The sequence below is a fragment of the Centroberyx gerrardi genome, chromosome 24, assembly GCF_048128805.1.
Source record: "Centroberyx gerrardi isolate f3 chromosome 24, fCenGer3.hap1.cur.20231027, whole genome shotgun sequence".
NCBI lineage: Eukaryota > Metazoa > Chordata > Actinopteri > Beryciformes > Berycidae > Centroberyx > Centroberyx gerrardi.
The window spans coordinates 21,450,659-21,472,895 of NC_136020.1; the positions used below are offsets into that span (position 1 = coordinate 21,450,659).

A 22,237-nucleotide genomic window follows, 5' to 3' on the forward strand; every position below is an offset into this window, starting at 1 on the left:
TCATTTCTTTTGTAGCAGGTGTCACTTTTCTCCAAATGGTGCATCTCTTATCCCTTTTATCTTGTGGTGCCTTCTTGCTTAACTTGCTTTCATTTATTAAGTATGTTTTATTTTGCTTTTATTTCTTGTTAAAACACTCCATAAACTGAATGTGAGATACTGCATGTGTAAGGATTGCAGTGGAGACTTTTAGCACCAAAGAGAAAAAAAACAAAACAGAAAAACACACACACATCCCAATCCTCCGTCGCAGCAGCCGGACGAGGAAAACCGAAGAAAAATCACAGTAAACAATAAAGTCCGCACAACGGAGCGCGCCTCAGCATTACAGGAGTTAATAAATTCACCGTGGGAGCGTGCAGCGGCATGCGGACTCTACCGGTTTCTGTGACTTTCAGTACGGAGAGCCTGCTCACCGTGTGCTGGGCTGCTCTTGTCCCAGATCAGCTCCCTGACTTCGGCGTCCTCCACCACCTCCTTCCAGAACTGCAGGAAAACAGCAGCTGTTAGTGTTGCGTTCACAGCACGGTTGGGAAAACGGACAACTCTTCGGGGACTATACGGCAAATTTTTACTCCAGAAACTCGGTGAGAAAATTTGAGTAGGTACACCGGCCTTGAACCAGATAACGCGGGTTAAATCCCCCCCTGTGTTGACGAGCATCCGCCCTGCTGAAGTGCCTTTGAGCATGTTACATTATTTTATTTTTAAATCATGATTTTGCTATGCATTTTTTTTAATTGAGGTCAAAGTGAATCGACCCCCAACTTGGTTTTAAAGATGCCTTGGAGAATATTTCTGTTTGGTGTTGTCAGTAAGAACGGCCTCTATATGGACTGGAGATGTGCATGACCGCCCAAAATTATATCCGAATACTTTATGGCTATTGAGAGCGAATATTAGCAAATTTTGCATCCCCCGCACCTCTAAGGCCCCCCCCCAAACGTTAAAAAAAGGCAAGTTATAAAATACGATTCTAGTCTTGGTTCGACAATAGCTTTTTTTAACAGAACTAAACCTCATTCAAATCCAGGCCAAACTTTACGAAACAAAAGTCCAAGGCACTCTTCTTTGAACATTTATTTTTGTTAAATTTGACACTTTTTGTAGCACTCTCTGTTTTTCTTCTTTGTTCCAGGCCAAACTTTGTTTTGATAACAATCCTTAAATAATAAGCTATTCCTTGGCTACATTTTTGCTTTTGAACAATTACTGGCAACATATCATTGATCGGTTTTAATTAGACTAACAAAGAAAATAAGAAAAAATAAATAAATAAAATTTAAATGCGACCCTGGCATGCTATTCGAATGTTGAGATGTGCGTGACTAGTCGAATATTCACACTCATCCCCAATATGGACAGGAATATTTTCTAAATATTTTCTTCAGACTTCCCACTGTAAAGAGTGAAACAAACGCTCCAGTTCTTCTTTTCGTTTTTTGGCACTGAGCGCTATTCAAGTTTCCTCTTTAAATGTTCAAATGGAGAGCGTTACCTTCAGTTTTAGCTGGAACAAAAACAGCAGAAACTACTTGGAGAACACCTGACAGGTCACTCAAGAAAAAGGATTTTATTACTTTACCCTGACAAAGTCCCGGGAGGTTTTCTCCTTCCAGTCCATCCCAAAAACCCCGGAGAAGCTGCCTAGCGCTGCAAAGGCACAAAGCGTTTGGTTAGAGGGAGAATCACAGTTTCAGCTCGATATTATTTATCTCCATTCCCTTGTTCCTCAACTCCTCCCCCCACCCCAAAAAAAAACCCATTATATTTAGGAGATGGTAAGAGGAGAGAACCTTTGATCCTACAACAAAGAGGAGAGAAGAGGAGGCAGCAAATTGGGGAAATATTTGGAGAGTCTTTTCCCACCAGAATAGTTGTTTTTGCCTCTAGGGCTGCACAGTTACGGCTCAAAGTATACAATCACAATGTTTTTTCATAGATATTGTGATGATTATGATGATTAGTCTTGGTGATTTGAGAGTTTACTGTAGTTTTGGTACCTTATATCAAACATCTTGGCTGTTTTCAACTACAGCAGACACCAACTGAAATTAAAATGTTCAATACTGCCAATATACAGATATTCCACACTTATTAAAATGTGAAATATGTATGTATAACATGCAGTATGTGATAATGCGTGTTAACTGTGCAGCCCTATTCGTCTCGCACATAGTTTTCTCACTCACTTCAATCCATCCCCTTGTTTCCACAGCTAAAATCATGAAACGCGTTCAGCAGGATTTCTAGATCCAATTTCAAAATTACAGACTTTTTCCAGACCTTAATTTCTTCATTTGATGATTTTTGTGTTCAGTATGATTTACCCAGATTATCGTCTTTCCCCTACTAACTGTAACATATATCACTCTATAGATGAAGATTATTCTTAACAGTGACAAATATCAGAATGTGTGAGATGTCGACATTTGTGTGCAATTCCCAAAATTATCAAGCCCTGGAAATTACCAAATTTGTTTTCTATACATTTCCAGACCTGTGTAGGAACTATGGTTTAGGTTTCTTTGTTAGCTAAAGCTCTAGTTTGTCCAACAGCTCAAGTGAAGAAATTATTTAATAATTCAAAACAAGGGTGAAACTGCCTTTAGCATCCCTCTGCTCAACATCTGAACCCAACAGCGGACTGCGAGTGAGTTTTGGACGTACAGTCGTCGAAGACGCCGGCGTGGGCCAGCAGCAACGTGACCAGTTTGGGGTCCTTGTCCAGCTGCATGGTGTGCTTGCTCTCGTTGGACAGCAGAGTGCAAACGTTAACGGCAAAGTCCACTTCGTTGGGCAGACCCGACAGGAGAGACAGCACCAGTTTGTTGTAGTCGCACGGCGGAACGAAGTCCGTGGACAGTCCATAGCTTTGGCGGAGATAGTCTGCGAACACAGAGAGACACGGTCAGGGGTCACACATTATTTTAACATTTTAAAATTACATACTTTAGAGTCAAAATGTAAGGAAAAATGACTTTTCACCTTGTTAGCCAATTCTCCATATCATAATGTACAGCTGTTTAACAATAAATGCTTTTACTTCGGTGTATATTAAGTGGTTTCTTCATGGGTGTGCATAAAATTTCCAACCAATAATACCATCGCAGATTTTTCAACAAGCTTATAGTCTGCCTTTTTATTTTTATTTTTTAACTTTAATGCTAATTGTTTTGTTTCTATTGTGCTGTTAAAAAAATGTGAATTGTAAATAAAAATACCAGAGCAGGACGTGTTATGTGCAGTGTGATGGCGAGTTTCCACACTTTTTCCAAACTTATTTTATTCCAAAGTATTTTGTGTGTTTTTTTGCCATACTGTTTAAGACCATGAAATGTTCAAAATCACTTTCTATACCTTTATAGGAGCCATGTACATTTCTCAGCTGTGAAAGCATGGAGTATCAGCTGGTCCTTTATCACACAAACTAACACGACTGGGTGAAATCAAAGCTGCTTTGTTAAGTTGATATAGCATCTATCCAGAAAAGAAAAACATTGAACAGGAGACACAGTTTGACGTAACATATTTACCTATTCTCAGGCTACAATGACCGCAGACTGGATCACTGTATAATACACTATTAGACTCTACATCATGAGCACTAGGAAGGCCCGAGGACAGCAGGGAGTTTATTTAACTTTATGCTTTCTAACCTAGGAATGCACAACGCCACTTTCTGCTGAGCAAGCTCCAGCACCACAGCAACAATGTGAATATTTGCCAAAACCTGCTACTGAACACATTTCTTCATGTCGTCAATTTTAATCATGTCGCTTTATTCTATATAAAAAAATGTTGTTGTACTGCCAAAATTTCAAAAATGTAACTCACCCTTTTCAATTTGCTAATTTAATTGATAAACATAATTTTGGCACCAGTAATATTGCATATTAACTGTTGGCAGAGAAGCCAACATTCAACTGCTCGAGCTCGTATTATTAAAGGACTAATTTTAAGTGTTATTGTGGAGCAGATCATCAGAGTGCAGGTCTCAAGCAGGGAAACGTTATTATGTATTATTATCCACTTATATCTAAAGCCAAGAAAAGAGGGGTTGTTATGGTAGGAGGACGCTTCACTTCCAGTCCGCCCTCCAACACCACAGTGAGGCAGAAACGGCTTCAGGGTTTTATCTCCAGACGCAACCGAAAGACCCTTAATAAAGAATATGGAGCATCGTTTAACAGCATTTATGGGAATAATCTTGTGATATGAAATCTAAACCCCAGCCTTTAATATTAAAAAACAAACACAAAGTTTCTGCTGTTTGCCTTTGCAGTAGATTCAGAGGTTGAAATGAAGCAGACAACACTCAACAGAAACATTTATAGTAGAGTTTGGATTCTGAAAGCTTCGTTTTCACATGTGAATATTAGATATAGAGGGAAGCCCTTGGTTGCCCTTGGCTGTTTTAACTGTGCTACTTGTTGCTGCGACTGCACACCTTCAGCCAGCTCGGCTCAGATTTATATTCCTTTAACGGCTGGGTAAAAGCAAACCAAATGAGGCATTAGGCCGTTCAGTGGAAGTCGTGTTATTTGGTTCAAATTAGTTTGATGAGCTGAGTCTTGTCTGACTAAAAGAACATGAGCAGTCTCTGACTTTTAATTGTGTTTGTCTCTGACTCAGTCAACCTTTTTATAATTAAAGACTGCTAATCCTAAATACTAGATTCCCCCTCTATTGGAAGGGAGTCATGACTTGAATGTTAGCATTCAGCAGCTCTAAGATACAGATGATCCAGTGTGTGAAAGTGTTATCATTTAGTCAACAAAGGACTCAAGTTTCCTCCCATCCTCTGAAAAGAACTATCATTTGGTTTGATTTTCTGCCATCAATCATTCCGTATGAGTAGGTGCCACTTTTTTCACAGACAGGATCTCTCATTTTGGAACAGATTTCTTTGTTGACTGCTGCTTCTGGAAACCAATCATAACGGTAAGAGCTACCATGCTGTGTGAATTTGATTTCCATGCTGAAAGGGCTTGTGTAGGCAAACGTAATCCAGCCTAGTTGCCGTTAAGAGCAGCGGCAGCTCCATTCAGACCCTGCCTGAGTCTCCTCGCCCTGCTGCAGCGAGCCAGCAGAGGTGCGGAGGATTGATGTACGACATCAAAGCAGAACGAGCGGAGGCGAATTAAAAGTTGTCGCGGGCCTGTGACCGAAACTCGTCAGGACGAGATCAGACCAGAGCTCAGCGACGGATTTCCAGGCCAACTGCTGATTAATTAACCTTCACTTCAGACTGCAGAGATTCCAGCCTGGTTTTCCCGCTTAGATTATGGTACCAATCACTTAAATTTAAAACCCGGGGTGCAAACAGAGCTCAGTTTTAAAAAAGGTCGCTCACATTTTGCTGTATTTTAACCCAACTGAGGCTTGACGAATGACAACCACTTGCTTGTTAACATGGGCACACAGACAGAGAAAATTCTTCCGATACAAAATGTGCATCCTAGTGTTTCCAACCATCAATTCTCAACAATAATAATAAAAAAAAGACCAAAAAATGACCACAACAAGCTTTCAAAAAACAATGGGGTTTGAATCTGGCTCAGGACTTTTGTCACATGTCATCCTCTGCTCTCTCTCCTAATCTTTCCTGTCTATCTCAACTGTAAACTACATAATAAAAAGGCAAAAAGTCCAAAAAAGAATCTAAAAAAAACAAAACAATAATAGCTATGTAAAGAAAACTGTTGGGGGAAACCGTTGCGCGCTTTATTAAACAAAACAGTGGTGGAACGAAGCTTAAAGCCACCTAACTCAATAGCTGTTGGTCTCCAAGTATTATACTGTATGTTATATTATATAAAGAAAAATGAGGGAGGGGGAGTCGGTGGGATGTATTTAACTTTAACATCCATTGGTCACAAGTGCTGCTGGATTCTGGGATACAGTGTCCACTTCCACCTAATCAATATTTTGATTTGATTTTCAGAAAAGGGGAAAAAACTCCATCTGGTTACTGGTCACCACTAGCCACAGACAAAATTTAGCAGCATGTTTTTAGTCTCTGGTGTTTTGAAACAGAAGTAGTTGATCGTAGGGCGGGGCGTTATATCGTATAATATCGATATCGTGATATGAGACTAGATATCATCTGGGATATTGGTCGTAATATTGGCTGCGGTACAGTAAAGTGACACAATCTTCTGAACTTATTATCCTGTTCTGGCTGAGGAAAACGAACAATGATTGGCTTTTACCTGCTCATCATATCCACATTACTTATTACTGAATAGGGCTGAACAATTAATCAAAATTTTATCGAAATCGCAATATGGCCAATAATCGCAGGAGGCGCAATATTTCTTAAAGGCGAAACGTGTGTCAAAATACCGTTTTAAATTAAATATTGTCGTGCTGCAGAGATGTCCTGGCCTACACATCATATTCTACAGACTTAAGAAAACATCTTTGTTTGGTACAGATCCCCGCAAAAATCACACCGTAATCATTTTAATATTTTTTTCATTGAAAATGAGAATAATGATGTAAAAATTATCATTCCCTCTAATATCGCAAATTATATCGCAACTGCAATATCAGTCAAAATAATTGCAATTAGATATTTTTTCAAAATCGTTCAGCCCTATTACTGATTACTAATGATCATTACTAATTTTCTTCAAAATATTCTTGTGTGTAAATATCTTATTAAAGCACAAATACTCCTGAACAGCTCCCAGTCACTGTGTGTTAGCAGGGTTTCACAATAAAGATGTCGATTTACGCACAAAAAAAAAATATCCTTTCAATAACGACGCAATGAATAAAGAGGCTGTTTCTTTCTTTCTTTCATCATGGAAGTTTCCTTGGGTTGAAAATAATTAATCAATCTTGTACTGTGTGCAGGCGGATGGAGCTGGCATATTTTTTTTATTTATTTTTCTTCATAAAAAGGCACCGACAATTACTGCAAACACACGCTCGATAGCCTTGGTTCAAACATAGCAGCGCTTAGCGGGGCGAGAGCTGAATTAAATGAGTCATTGTATAATAAAAAGCTGCATACAGTAAGCAGGCTCATGAGTTTAGAGATTTCACAACTTATGAAATCTCTAATCTCTGTAATAAATGCTTTCTGCTCGTGAAAAAAAAAGACGACTATTCAGACAGAATTAATCAACTGAAATGGCCTGAAACGAGGAGGATGGGGGTTTCAGTAGTTGGCGTCACAGTTGACCATGCGGTTCAAGGGCACCTCCGTTAGAAGATTATGAATAAAAATCACTTTGTTTACAGGAGTTATGTGCCAAAAACACCGAGCTCTGGCATGCCTGAACTTCACTACAAGACACAGACGAGGCCTTTCAGCAGAAGTTTGTGGATCTATAGCCAAACCAAAAGGAGAAATAAAGGATTTAAATCCACAGATAAACACCTCACTTTACATTAGAGCTGAACAATTAATTGAAAAATTTGAAATCACAATATGAACTTCTAACCCTAATCCTTAAGAGAGCGGAGCGTCCAAGAGCTTTTTTTTTTTTTTTTTTTATAGCTGCAGGTAATCTTCGGTCCATGAATCAAGTGCAATATTGGTGAAAACCTTCAAATCAGACTCAAACTCAGTAAATCCTGCACACTGACATCTATTTATTTATTTTTTAAAACAAAATCACTTTTCTTTAAACAATTTTAAAGTTCTAAAAAATGTATAACAAGAAAAACTTGCAACATTCTGTCAAATAATCTCAACTAAGATTTTTTTTGTCTATATCTTTCAGCCCTACTATAGACACAAAGTGAGAATGCATTTATCGAGAAGTTTTCACATTAAATTTCCTCCATTTTCAGCCTAGTGAACGGCTCCATGCAGGTGTTTCTGCAGGTATGAATGGGGGAAAGAACCATCCTGATAGCAGCTTGAACTCTACTGGTCCAGTAATACCTGCCTTACCACTCACTAGCTCACAGACCGCTGGGTAAGGTAAGGTAGAAGTCGAATGAAGACTACACAACTGCGGCAGATGAATCAAAAACGACATGTTTTCATAACACACCAGCATGGATCGTCTGATAGCTGAAATTGAAGTCTGTGTCCAAGTCAAACTCAGCAGCATATGACACCAATACAGACATCCAAGCCATCTAATGACTTGTATCAAATGCTTCAATCAGATATCATGTTTGCTTCCTGCAAAATAGCTAAAAATAAGCAGAGCGTTATTGAAAAAAACAAACATCTGCTGTCAATGCAAATGTCTGCGCATGGGCCGCCAAAGGCCTGCAGGCCGACCTGTTTCCCCATGCATCTCACACACAAAACAAAGCTCTAATGAAATGATGCTTTGCTGTAATCGCATCTATGTGGTGATTAAGTGTTCGAGCGGGCCGAGGGACCGAGAGAGAGAAACACAGCGAGGCGGGGAGAATCAGAGAGATAAAAATGAGAAAGAAAGAAATGAGTGTGTGGAGAGAAACCCGAGTCCGTCTACCTGATACAGAAATGACCGAGAGAGGAAAGAATTTGTGAGACGGTGAAAACATGAAGGGAGAGAGCGAGAGAGAGAGAGAGAGAGACCGAACTTATGAGTCAGAGAGAGAGAGAGAGAGGTTGTGAATCGGTGAGTCTCTGCCTACCTGATACAGTGTGTTGCTGGTAGTTATAAGAGCAGGGAATTGCACCGATTGGAAGAGAGGCTTTGGGATTCCCCGGCTGCACTTCCTCATCGTCCTCGCCGAAGTGGTGGACTTTCTCATACTTCTCCAAGTATCTGTGGAGAGAGAGAGAGAGAGAGAGAGAGAGCAGAAACGCAGTCAAGACGGCGGGCCAAAACTCACCGGAGTGGAGTGGATTTTCACTACAAATTAGCCAAGAAAATTCAAAGCGTTTTCGTTTTTTTTGTTTTTTTTCGAGAGTTAAGAGCCTTTGATTCATTCGAGACTCACCCTCTTCACTTCTTTGAATGTATGGATGCACATTTTTCTGTAATAAAAACACAGCCTTCTTCTTCTGTGGTGCCGAGTACAGACTCTGATTCACTGACTGTCTTTTGGATGTTTGGTTAAGAAAATCTAAGCATAGTATGAAATTTGAGAGGGAACAGATTCTATTAACACCAACAATCAGGACAAAAAATGAACAATTTCCCTCATTAATTCTTTTACTAGTCAGTCCTTTGGATGTTTGGTTAAGAAAACCCCAGCATACTACAAACTTTAGGACATTTAGGAGCTTCTATTAACTAAATACGAACAATGAGGACTAACAAAATAAACAATTTCCCCAATAATCTCTTTACCAATCAGCACAAGAAGAGAATTTAATTAATCCTTCTTCCCACTATCAAGAAAGACTCATTACTCTCCGGCAGTCCTGTGCCGACATGCAAATTTCAGTACGGCTATCTTGACCAAAATGATCTCGGAAAACAATATTATCTCAATTAAGATGAAAACTTTAAAAAAAACAGTACTGCAATATCCTCCAATTACTTAAAAACATATAAAATCACATCAATTAAAAGAGATTAAACTCCTGTGTAATTACTTAAAAAACAAAATTATAAAACGCTGGTTTTAAACATCAAATGAGTCTCAAATAAAGTTCAACTGGCCTGCATCCGCTTCAACTCAGTTATCAACATGAATATATTAACAAGAATATAACCATTTATTCGAGGGAAAAATCAAGCATCAATGATGACAGACGAGAGCTGCAGTTATGGCTGTGGTCACAGTAATAAAAGTTAGTGGCGGTGTCATGACCGTTATTGTTTTTGCACCACAATATAGACCTTATAGTAATACTGTTTATTGTCCCATCCCTACTCTCTGGTTCAGCAGACAACCTGAAATATAAAAGATTGTCAGTACTGCAGGTTTGAGATCCAGGTTCCTTACAGTGAAGCTTGATGCCCTGGTAACATTTGGAGCGTTTCAACAGTTTTGACTATGAATTTGGTTTTATTTGAATGCCGTTGCTTTGATTGACGTTTTTTCCATTCTCGTTTCTGTTTTGCTTCTGTAACTCGGCACCGCTGTAAATGAGGCCGCTACCCTCAACATGCTCTCTGAGATTCAAATAGAAGGTTTCTATAAAACCACCGAAATTTTAGATACGTCTGCACAATCAATCATGTGCAGTCGTATATCACAATTTTTGTTTTCCCCAATTAATAAAATCTCTGAATATTGGCATATCAGCAATATTTAATTTCATTTACAATGTCCGCTGTGCTTGGAAATGTTGAAATAAAAACGCCCGGTGCGGTAAAATAATTTGTTTCTCAAATGATCACTACATCTAGCAAAAGATTATCCTTGAGACATAATGGTGCAGCCCTAATTTTAGACGGGTGGCCCCTCGCCAAACAAGCTCCCATTTAGAGATCTTTGGCACGGGTCTGAGAACCTCTGTGGGCGCAAACGGTCAATAACGGTGAAAAATGATCGCCTCTTTAGAAAAAATAAATCTTGAATGAGCCCTTGCCTCATCAGCATCAGGATTTCACAGCTAACCTGGCTGATAATGTTTCACAGACAGACAGACAGTTTCCCCAACACCTTTTCCTTTCCAGGATGCTGGACCAAGACTGAAGACTAAGTTGCACCGCTGTGAATGTGAACACAACAGAAACCTCTCCAGACAGATTATTGTACCAAGATCTCATCAATAAAACTCAGTCAATAATCCCACAAAGTATTCGTTAGTGGAAAAACTAACCGACCACTTTTTCTTTCTGCGAGACAGACTGACCAGCTGAACGCTACGATCCCTTACAGATTTCACATGTTAAAGTAATAACCCGTGACATTTTCATATAAATAAATAAAATCCATTTTGCTACTCTCTATCTCCGATTGATATAACAGGATTGAGATTTAACCTAGATCCATGAAAGCTTAAGAGCTGGAGGAACTAGAAATAGAAACAACTGAGCAGCTAGCATGAGCTGAACAGACAGAGAAAAGAAAAGAGCGCCACCTACAGACACTGAAACTTCATCAACAGAAGCTCCAAGCTCCGCCCCCACACTGTTTGATTGACAGGTGATCTCTGGGAAGTGCAGAGCAGAAACACCACAGCGATGAGCGCTGAGCAACAAAGATGGAGACTAAATATACAAAATAACAAGAGATTACCACTTTAAAATCAACATTAATCATGAGGGGAGACGTAGCTGAACGCAGGTTTAAAATGCACAATAGGGTGCAACTGATCCTCCTTTATGACCATTATTTTGTACATTTAGTGTAGATTTTCTGGCATAAATTGAGTTTCATTCCACAATGCAAACTAATAGCTAGCAGGCTGATCTTCATTTGTGCCTAGATTTTTTAACTCATCCCCATCATTCACCTGTTTCTACTAGTTCAGGACTTTTTGGCTCGACAGAGACAGTCGCTTCCCTCTACCAAAGCTAAAAAAAAGGCTATACTGTTGACCGAAGTGTGTTTAAAAATGAACACTGCTCAATACGAGATAAGCATGTCTTCTTCTGACAGAGAGCTGAATGTCACAGCAGCGTAGATCAGCATTACTCAGTGAATCGACTGACAGATTGTCCTACAGAAGCCAAATGGCAGTTAAACTGTGTGAGCAGTGAAACTGAGAAAAATGACTTCAGTGTTTTATCTGCTGTCCAAATGAAAGCATTGTTCTGGGTTTCTACAGTTGCACTTTAAAAATTATTTTTCCAGACCTTCGTTTGTGGATTAGAAGATTTTGGTGTTGAATACGATGCACACAGATAGTCCTCTTGCCACAATTAACTAAACCATATAACCTTAACGATAGATTATACGTCAAAGCATCAAAAATCAGAATATTTCAGATGATGGCGGTCTAAAACCATAGAAACTGCGTAGTTATATGTATATCAAACACAACTTTTCCAAACTTTTTTGAGCAATTTCTAAACTTATCAATACCTGGATATTCCCAGATTCCTTTTCAATACATTGTATAGGAACCAAGGAAATTTAACACGCACCTAATCGACATCGAGTCATTCATGTACCATGCCAGGTAAATTTTGGCTTTATAAAATCTTTTCGAATCAGCAGAATAACCATGCGTCTTTCTCAAATGTGCTCTTGTATGTTCTTGTGTCTAATCTCTAACAGCCAAAAGACGGAGGAGACGCATCAAGATCCAGAAGTTTGCTTGCCAACCAAAGATGCATCAAGATAAGAGTCATTGCAAAAAACGGCACATCCCATCCAAACAACACGACAGTACAGAGAGGAACGAACCAGCTGGGGAAAATGAACACAGTCCATCTCCAACTGCAAAGACGCTTCTCTGTTCTCACGTTCTGGAGAAGTTCTTCCTCCCTGAGACAACTCGGGAGAAAACGTTCTCCGCAAGCACGTGAGTATCGACTCTCGGATGTCATCATCACCTCATAATAATGTGCCAAATAAACATACAAACAAACACACACACACTCAGCAGCGAAATACCTCAGCAGTGATAGTGTGGTGAACCCTGCCTGTGCAGCCGTGAGTCACCGAGCGAGCGAGCGAGCGGCTGTTTCTGAATGAGGCCCCGCTTGTTCACCGTGGCCAAGGTAATCCCCCGTCCGCTGGCTGCTGGGTGACACACTGGACTATAAATACACTCAGCCTCCATTTGTAGAGAGAGAGAGAGGGGGGGGGGAGAGAGAGAGAGAGAAAGAGAGAGAGAGAGAAAGAGAGAGAGGCCCAAGCCCTGACTGCATTTACTCTGCACAACGCAGCGTCATCAAACGCCGTCTGGGCACGAGCAGAAAGGGCTGTGGGTAAAGGAGGGGTGGGAGGGGGGGGGTCGACTGCAGCTGCTCGTGTCTGCACTTCCCCTTTTTATACATGCATGATGGGAAGATCACCCCCCCCCCCTCCCTCCCTCCCTCCCTTCCCACCCATCTAGCACGCGACAATCAACCCAACAGAAACCCCCAGCCTTTCATCGTTTTTACTACACCCACTTAGGGAAATGTATGTAACATCATCGCCAATGCCGAGAGCCATTTAACCTACATATATATATCTCTGTTTTGTTTTGTTTTTCCTCCAAGTGGTACAAGCGAGTGCAAAGGGCGGGGAGGGGAGCTGCCAAGCGATGAGGAATGATAAAGAACGTGCAGCTGCAAACGGCTGATCTCAGTGAACCGGTGTTATTTAAGGTCATCCGGATCAAACAAGTGCAGATACTCCCGGCTTCGATCGCTCTCCGCCGTCTGGCTGCCCAAATGCCCTCGGTGTGTGTGTGTGTGTGTGTCGGTGTGAGTGTGTGTGTGTCGGTGTGTGGGAATCGGTTGCCCCCTGCTGGACACGGGCGCAGACAGACACACACACACACACACACACACTCTTTACTGCCAATTTCGAGCCAAATGTTTGCCGAGATTTATGGGAGCCGGCTGTCCGACACGAGGTGAGGGTGGTTTGCTTCGTCAATAATCGCACGGCCGTTGATCAATAGCGGAGGTAATAGATAAAATAAGGTAAAACTTGGGATAATTTACAACACAAGACCGTTTATTGTCCTGAAGCAAATTGAAGTCAGCTAAGGAAACAATAGTGCACATCACAGACTACAATTCCCAACTAATAAAACAACATTTACAAGTCACATTTTAGACATTTGGCTGATGCTCTGATCTAGAGCGACTTACAATAACTGCACCAGTAGAATAAGCTTCAATTCCTTGATTATCAATATTGGAAACCAGAATTAACAAGTGCAAAGACTGGACCATATACTGATCATGTAAGAAGTGCAAAGAAAGACATAGAATAAGCGCTAAAGAGAGGTAGAAGAGACTTTTTTTAATCAGTCCTCTCAGTCTATGTATGCATATGAAAAGGCCGGCGTGGAAAATTAAACTCCAAACATTAATGATTTTACAGCATTCCCAGCACAGAGAATACATCTTAACTTTATCAATTTGCTAAAAAAAAAAAGTGGTTGAACTGATAATGGCTAATCCACAACAAACAGCCGACCGGTACCAGATTGTAGTTCCTGTGTGGCGTTTCGAGGCAGATCTGTCCGTCTACCGGTTAGAGAGGATACTGAGAGAGAGAGATTAGGCTATCAGTGGTGGCCGATGCCGCTGGAGGGCAAGTCAAATTACAGACAAAGTCTCAGAGAGCCTTCAGATGTTATCTGTGCTAGTTTTCCTCTCCCTCGCTCTCATTTTGGTTAACTGTCTTATTACGCTGCATGAGAAAGCCCAACACACACACACACACACGCTACTCCACAACCTCCTGGTCTTTACCCAGAACCGGTCAGAGCATCTCAGAGTGAGAGCAGCAGCAGCGCAGATGAGGCGGGAATATAAACACGGCTGATGCAGATCAAAGGCCACTTGGGCCAGATGTTTCAGACGAGCGGGCGAGATCTGAATACGACTTACTGATGGAGGGAGGGAGGGAGGGAGAGGGAGAGGGAGAGGGAGAGAGAGAGAGAGAGAGAGAGAGAGAGAGAGAGAGAGAGAGAGAGAGAGAGAGAGAGAGAGAGAGAGAGAGAGAGAGAGAGAGAGAGAGAGAGAGAGAGAGAGAGAGAGAGAGAGCGAGCGAGCATGCTGGTGATCAGGAGAGTCCCATAAAGCCCAGACACCAACATCCACCAAGCGTCAAACCCCGGTAAAGCGTGTCATTGGGAGGATAAATCATTAAGGGTCCTTTAGTTATATACAGTTTTTGTCTGTTCTCAAACTTTGACCCTGCTGGCCACCGCACACATTCTCTGACCGCGAGCCAATCAGATCAGAGCAGAGAAATGGCTCTATTTCAAAACAGGCTCCTGACTGGTTGCGCTCCGCAAAGCTCATCTACGCTGCTGCATGGATGTTAACTAGCCGAATATTAGCTGGGGATTAATATTAAAACGGGAAATGCTCAAACTTCAAAAGTGCGTGTGTGTGTGTTCACAAAAATCCAAAATGCTCTCTTATAATTTGGTTTCTGCTGCACTCATTATGAATTACAAACTTGATCCATTGTATAACTGAGTGAGCAAGTGTTATATTAACACAGCGTACCTGATTCAATGTGCAAAATAGCCTTGAAAAGTGGTAGGGTGACACATTTCTATTAAAAAATATATATATTAAATAATTCTGGCCGGTAAAAAACTGTTGCAAGTGAAATAAAAACTTAATTTCAGACCCAACTTCACACAGATCAAAGGGTCAAATCTGATTAACTGCACTTGTTCAATCAATTGTCACATTGATGAGTCACAATATCCTCAAGACATCGCTGCAGCATGTGCAGATCGGATCAGAAAAACCCCAAACCATTTCCAGACCTTCACTTCTCAGGTTGATTTGAAGGCTTTGGTCAGTGTTCATTATGATTTCTATTGACAGTCATATTGCTCAGCCCCAATGCCAGCAGTATGGATGATAATTATGCCATAATAGGCGCAATTCACAGAACATTTTCCCCATACTTTTCCAAACCATTTTGTGCAATTTCCAAACTTTTCAATGCCTAAAATGACAGCGTTCTTCTTCCAGACCGGTGTAGGACGCAGTGGGATAACAACACGTGAGAACAGACTGGCTACGGGTTTTTTTTTAAGTGAGCGGTTCCTAGAAGTCGGCGCCTCCTGGGCCCGATTTCCTCCCGATGGGGATGCAGCGGAGGGCAAACAAAGGTTGAACCGCAGTGTCTGTCACCTGATTTGGCCTCGGTCTTCAACACACTGCGTTTCACGAGCGTTTCACCAAAAACTGCAGAGGCCTCATTTCAAACAGCAGAGAGCACCTGTCATTCACTCAAGTAAATTACGCTGTGCGCCCGGTCCAACTGGATGGAGTTTTACTGAACTTCACGACTATTTTCCCCCCATGAGAAGTGACAGCTGAACAACTAATCTTAAAAAAAAAAAAATCACAATATGAACTTCTGTAATTTCCAAATTGTAGAGGCTGCAGTTAATTGCTTAAGAGAGAGAGAGAGAGAGAGAGGGGCGTCCAAAATGGATTTGAGAACAAGGTGTTCGAGGGCTGCAGGTAATCTTTGCACCATGAATCAAGTACAGTACTGAAGAAAACCTTTCATCATAAATCCTGCAGACTGACATCAATTTTTTAAATAAAATCACTGATAAAATCTAAATTTATGACAAGAAAAACTTGATATGAATCACAGTTTAAATCGCAACTGCAATATTTTGTCAAATAATATAGATTTTTTGTCAATATCTTTCAGCCCCAGTGCAAGACCACTTCCAAATCATAAGAAACCACTAGTGGGAGAGAAAACCAAGCAGATCTGAGACACTATGGAGTGAAACTCATCATCCATATCAGTGGTTTCCCTCCTCAGTATTAGGAAAATGATGAATTGTCTCCCTAGCCGCATATACTATGTTTTTACTCGTTCTGTATTTTAGAAACACAGTTTAGTTTTACTGAGGAATATTTGTTGATTGACCTTGGTTACAACAGCAAACACCTCTTACCTTTAAAAAAAAAAAAAATTAGCCCTTCTCCCAGTTGTTTGAAACCTATTTTAACGCAGGAATTTAAAGCGGGGTTCCCACACTCAGTTGGACTTCAAATTCAAATACTTTACGGTCTGGTGTGGTGAAATTCAAGGACTCAAAATTGGCTTGTTTTGGCACAAGACAGGACATTAGTCAAAAATAGACACACACAAGCCTCAAGTTTTTACTCCTGATCTTATCAAGTCAATAAATCCTGGTGAAATCCTTCATTTTCAACCTGCTGCTGTATCGACACTACTCTCCTTCACAGGGTTTTCCTCAAGAAGTTAAGTGTTGATGCTGGGATGGAGAGAGGTGAGGCATTTTAAGGAATTTGAGTGCTATATTTAATAATCGTTTTTTTTAAAAATCAAGTACTATCAAGGCCATCCATTCATTTTCAAAAACTTTCAAGCCCTTATTTTATTTCTCTCAAATCCCCAAACTTTCAAAAGGATTTTCAAGGCCTGTGGGATTCCTGTCAAATGCATTTTGGCGCCAAATTTGACTGCCATCGTTGATATTTTGTTTAAAGTTTGCCTTCAGTATAGAAATGTCTTACAGCATTTCACACTGATCAATAATTCTCCTCACCCTCTCATACCTGCATGCTTTTCTCATGTACATTTATATCTTTAGACTCCATTTTTTCTACAGCCATGCCCGTTAGTAAACAGTGTGCTTTGCTGCACAGGGTTTGATCCAGAGTGTGTGTCCTCCCGCCAAAAAAAGCTGAAATTAAACCTACACTGTTGGTAGGACTGATGTCAAAGCAGCACTTTAACAAGTCCATTTGTGTTGAAAAATGTTTTTGGCAACCATCACTCACTTATCATTAGAGAGTGACATTCAAATATCAAATAGACAGCAGCAGGAGTTGGCAGTGAACTTCAACGCCGTTTATTAAACTGCTGAGCGGAGGCGCTGACCCGGGCCTCATCGTGATGCATCATATTCACTCAGACCGGGGGGGGAAACGGGGCGGCTCAGCGGTTTTGACTGACCGTCCCGTAACGGAAACGCCACGAGTTCGATCCCTGCAGCGGCTGCATGTCCTTGACCACTACCTGCTCGCTCAATTTTAAGTCGCTCTGGATATGAGCGTCAGCTAAATGCCAGAAATGTAATGAAACCATTATGCGCCGAAGGGAACAACTGATCCTACATTAACACTGAGACGCTTGGCAAATCAGGGATTGTTTCCCCATATTTGCCTTTTCCTGAGGAGCAATGTTGAACCAATACTGACCGCGCTATCAGGCGGGATCAGCGCTAAAGCCGTCTGGGATTGCTGAAGGCCACAGATACCAAAAATGGAGCAAAATCAGAGTATGATTACAATGTTATTTGATAATGCTTAAAAAACACACCAAAGAATGACTTTCAGTTGTCATTATATTAACAAAAAGTCTTTAAAATTAAACAAAACTACAGACAGCAGTGCAGCCAGTGGTTAGAGAGACTGTCCTTCAACCGGATGATCAAGATTCAAACCTGATGTGAACAAGCACCCGCCCTGCTGAAGTGTCCTTGAGCAAGACACTGAATCCCTACCAGCTCCAGGCTGCTGCTCTGTACCTGACCCTGACCTTTGACCCCCCCCCCTGTGGAGGGAGAGATGGAGGGAGGGAGGGAGGCGGAGGCAAGAGAAGAGAGAATCTCCCAACAGGGAATCAGAAAGCGTCACATTTTCATTATCAAAAGATCTGTCATTATCAAAAGAATAAAAAAAGTTGCACGGGCAGCAACTGGTCAGCGAGGAGAAAACGACTCTTTTCTGTATCAGCGAGTCATCGTGTAGCAATCGTGCTGTCAGCAAAAAGACACGAGGGAGGCGAGGATCGTCTCTCTACTATCAGCCTTAGTTGGAGGGGGGAGAGAGCGTCTCGCTGCCTGCTGCCTCTGACATCCACTACGCCGAGTTGCCTCAGATAAACTTTACAAAGTAGCTGCAACTGCTGTCGTGACACAAGTGTAATATTCAGCGTGTCGGTCGACTCAGCTGTCAGGCCTCCTCTCCTCTCTCTCCTCTATCTCTCTCCTCTCTCTCACCTTCCCAAAACATTTTTACAGGTAATTACAGCAACTTCAGACTCGAATACGCCACGGGTCCCTTTGCTCGTCTTGGCTGCCGAGCGACACAGGTGAAAAAATTCGGGAAGAAACGCTGATTTTTTAAAAACGCAACCGTGATGTTACAACAGGCTCACCATCAATTTCTACTTCTCATCTTGTGCGTTAAGCCCTAAAAGATGTCGATTAAATTAAAAAAACAGACTATTTATAAACCGCTTCCTGACATGGGATACTAGACACGTTAGTTGGCCTAGTTGTGTCCTCCTCAGATTTTTTAGAAGCTCAACAAATCAGATCATCGGTGGGCTTTCTGTGACAGGCACTTCAGGCGCGCTCAAAGGAACGAAGCCCGTTAGACAAAAGCAATACCGATTTCAAAATATTAGTGTGTTACGGAGCCTGGGAGGATAGGTTCCCACATAAATCAGATCAGAGAAACCCGACACTGACGCTCCATAACTACTTACACCAGACGAACAGAGGTAAACCATTGTCTTGTCAGTCGTCTGAGCTTCCAAGTAAGCCATTAAACCAAATTACACCAAAAACAAAACAAACCCTACTTTATGAGCTATTTCTTCATATACGGGAACTACGTAGCAGGTTTACAGCGGCTTTTCACCTTCATATCATGACAGAATCTGTAAAGGAAGACCTCAGGAACTTCAGCAACACGTTCCTGAGCCTTTTCTCCTCTGCGGGAATGCAAACTTGGATGATTATTTGTGAAATGAACCGTTAACTGGCTGCATGTCATCATCTGTGAACAGTCCAGTATTTAAATTAGCTGCTACACTCGCAATATTGACCTCTTGCACTGGAAACCACTTTGTTAACACGCATAGATGAGTAGCCTCTGCCTTAGGATATGAACCAACGTCCTGCTGTTGCTCCTTTAGCGTCCAGTCGAGGCTACAAGCGTTTCCCTGCTACGGAGATGTAATCCCCTCCAGGCAGGTGACAAGTGATGGGGAGAGAATCGTTTCATGAGGGGGGAAAAAAAAAAGAAAAAAAGAAGGAGAGCGGAGAAGGCAGCATGCAACGCCGAGACAAAACCACAAATGCCAGCTGTTGGGGAGAGCTGCATTTACACCAGACTCACATCAACAGCAGCCGATTGTGTGGAGACTGAGGTTGCATGCTAGACACGTTACAGCACCCAGATCTGCTCCATCAGTAGCGCGATACTGAATCCAAAAGCCTTCGGGCTACACCATTTTCAAAAAGGAATAACCGCCATTAGTCCACGGTTTAAGGTTGTTTTGCGGAGAAAATGTGTCTCGAGTGCGTTCTCCAAAACTATGTTGCAGCCTTAACAAGAGAGAGGACGCATTTGGCCGGGAGATTTCTTTCATAAAAGATAGATCAGAGTATTCTTTTACTGACTGTGGAAAAAGGCAAGTGAGCAAATATCCCCTCCGTGTCATTACAAATGTACACAAAATCGACATTGCTTTGCCTGTCAAAATATTGTACTTGTGCTGCTTCCTGGTAGAAGGAAGCTGAGAGGCTGGATCCTGCTGGCTGCATCTTAACATTTGTAAACACTTCCCACATGCTGCCTGAGAGGAAGAGAGCTGCATGGCCATGCTACTTACCTAAGGTAGTACTGTTTTAAAGCAAATGCAGCGTTGGAACAACTCCTTGGAAAGTTAAACTCTTCTCCAAGTTCAGACCATTGGTTTTTGTCAGAGACCTGCAATGGAAATCAGTTGGTTAGGAGATAAAATACCGGCAAACGGCAAAAAAAAAAAAAGGCAGTTACATTTCAACCATCTGGTCTGCTTCAGGTTCCTCAATAAGGCAATATCACAATCCCTAATCAATAACTTTGATAACTGCTGAAAATATCTCTTAAAAAGTTAAAAAATGATATATAGTGCATAAATAGTGTTTGCTTAATAATATGTTTGCCATCCATGCATATTTACATTTGACACATCAGTTAGTAGTACTGCCTGGCTTTCTTTAGGCTACTACCGTTACTGTTGTGGCTAGTTAGCAGTCTAGCTAACAAGCTAACTTGACTTTTCAGTCTTGGCGTGAAAACCCTATGAGGCCCAACTCCAGACAACTAATTGCCTCCATCAACCACACGCTTTAGCTTGCAGCGACCCGTCTCGATATGGGAGTCGGTTTTGGTACCATTTACTGTGTTCACTACATGGGCCTGTGAGGCCTACATTTTGTGATCAGCCATGAAGCCAAAGAAAGATGGCTATGGCGAAAAGAAAAGCAAGCTTCCCCCCGTGAAAACTATCGGTGAAAACCTAGACAAAACGCTATGTCCTAAGCTGTGTTTTCCGAGGCCGGGCTCCGTGCCGATAATCGATGTTAAACGTGCCCGCTAATTTTGAGTCGCTCCAACTGCACTCTGACTCCGAGCGGTCGGACTTTCAATTCAAACCACACAACAACACAAGCCACCACATTGCATAGAGATAGATGGCAAACTAGCACAAGGCCAACACCGACCCCAATCTTCCCCTACAAACATTTCGGGATGGTTACACTTGTCGTCGGGTACCAAAACAGAGTTGCAGAGTGGTCCACCGAGGAGTCCACACACAGCCGAGTGTGGAGAAAATCCACTTTTAGTTCCCACTCACCTTAGCAAATCCACCTAAAGAGACGACTCTGATATAGAGAGCATTCAGATCCAGCTCTTTCCCACCCACGATAGGAATCTTCTTGAACGGCGATCTGAGGAGATAACACATGAAATAAAGGCAGATGGGTTTAAATAACAGTTTTGTGTCATTCGCAGTCATGTGCAAAGAAGATTTAAAGTTATATTTCTTGGGGATAAAGACGCCCCATTCTCACCCTCTGCTTTGGTGAAATTGCCGCAGCTCGTCCAGGAAAGCCTGTCCTTTCCTTCGCTGATCTGGTAGATTTTTCCCCGTCGAATTTGCCATTGTTTTTGCATGCAAAAACGGTTAAAACCCCACTTCAGTCGCTTCCTAAGACACCAAGGATCCCATACTCCGCCGGCGCTCAGTCATTCGCGAAGCTGAGTGTTTAAAAAAGTTAAAGAAATAGCTGATAGCAAGAAGAGCGCCAGCTCGCTAATAAAGACTGATGCACACAGAAAGCAAGCCCGATTCAGCCTGGACTAAGTTCTAGCGAACAGTCAGAAATACGACCGATTTTACCGGCAGATTAGAAACACCATGGTAGAAGGTGTTGAATTAATGCTTTTGGTCGCGGTTGTATTCGTTTGGAGTGGTTTGACAGTGTGTTACGGACGCGGCTCCGAGCTATCGCACACACTGTAGAGCGGCAGAGGGATCCAGTTCTCAGACAAAAAGATGTGAAGGCCGCGGAGCCCGACCTGCCATGCGCGCAGCGCCCTCTGCGGCCACAGGCGGCACTGCAGCGGCCAGAGCGGTTTGTTGGAACAATAGACAGTGTTTTCTTTTTTAGGGATCATCTGACAACTAACCTGTCTGCTGGAAAACGGGCGGGCGGTTTTTCAGATTGTCCCGTGGGGGGAGGGGATCACTCTAATTAATATAGACCACTTATTATCCCAATCAGGCGTGTAATGGGTGGTAGACCAGCATTTTATTTGCGGAATAGTGTTTACCCACCTTTTCATTCTGACATAAATCCTTAGGATGTGAATTCATGGTATGGATCATATTAACTATAGTAATCCCATAATAAATGCAACATATTAACTGTAGTAATCCTGTCATACATTTTATATTATGC

At 41.8% G+C, this 22,237-nt stretch overlaps 1 protein-coding gene across 1 annotated transcript in view; it reads right to left on the reverse strand.

Moving 5' to 3' along the window:
• arid2 (AT-rich interactive domain 2) overlaps nucleotides 1-21,762 on the reverse strand; it is a 41,252-nt gene extending 19,490 nt beyond the window's left edge. The window contains exons 1-7 of the mRNA XM_071906688.2: nucleotides 21,347-21,762; nucleotides 21,130-21,223; nucleotides 20,119-20,216; nucleotides 8,596-8,729; nucleotides 2,671-2,889; nucleotides 1,586-1,653; nucleotides 417-486 (exon numbers count right to left, since the gene is read on the reverse strand). Of these exons, the coding sequence (XP_071762789.2) occupies nucleotides 417-486; nucleotides 1,586-1,653; nucleotides 2,671-2,889; nucleotides 8,596-8,729; nucleotides 20,119-20,216; nucleotides 21,130-21,223; nucleotides 21,347-21,438 (775 nt within the window). The 5' untranslated portion in view covers nucleotides 21,439-21,762. The remainder of the gene's footprint in view (nucleotides 1-416; nucleotides 487-1,585; nucleotides 1,654-2,670; nucleotides 2,890-8,595; nucleotides 8,730-20,118; nucleotides 20,217-21,129; nucleotides 21,224-21,346) is intronic.
• Between the last annotated feature and the right edge of the window lie 475 nt (nucleotides 21,763-22,237).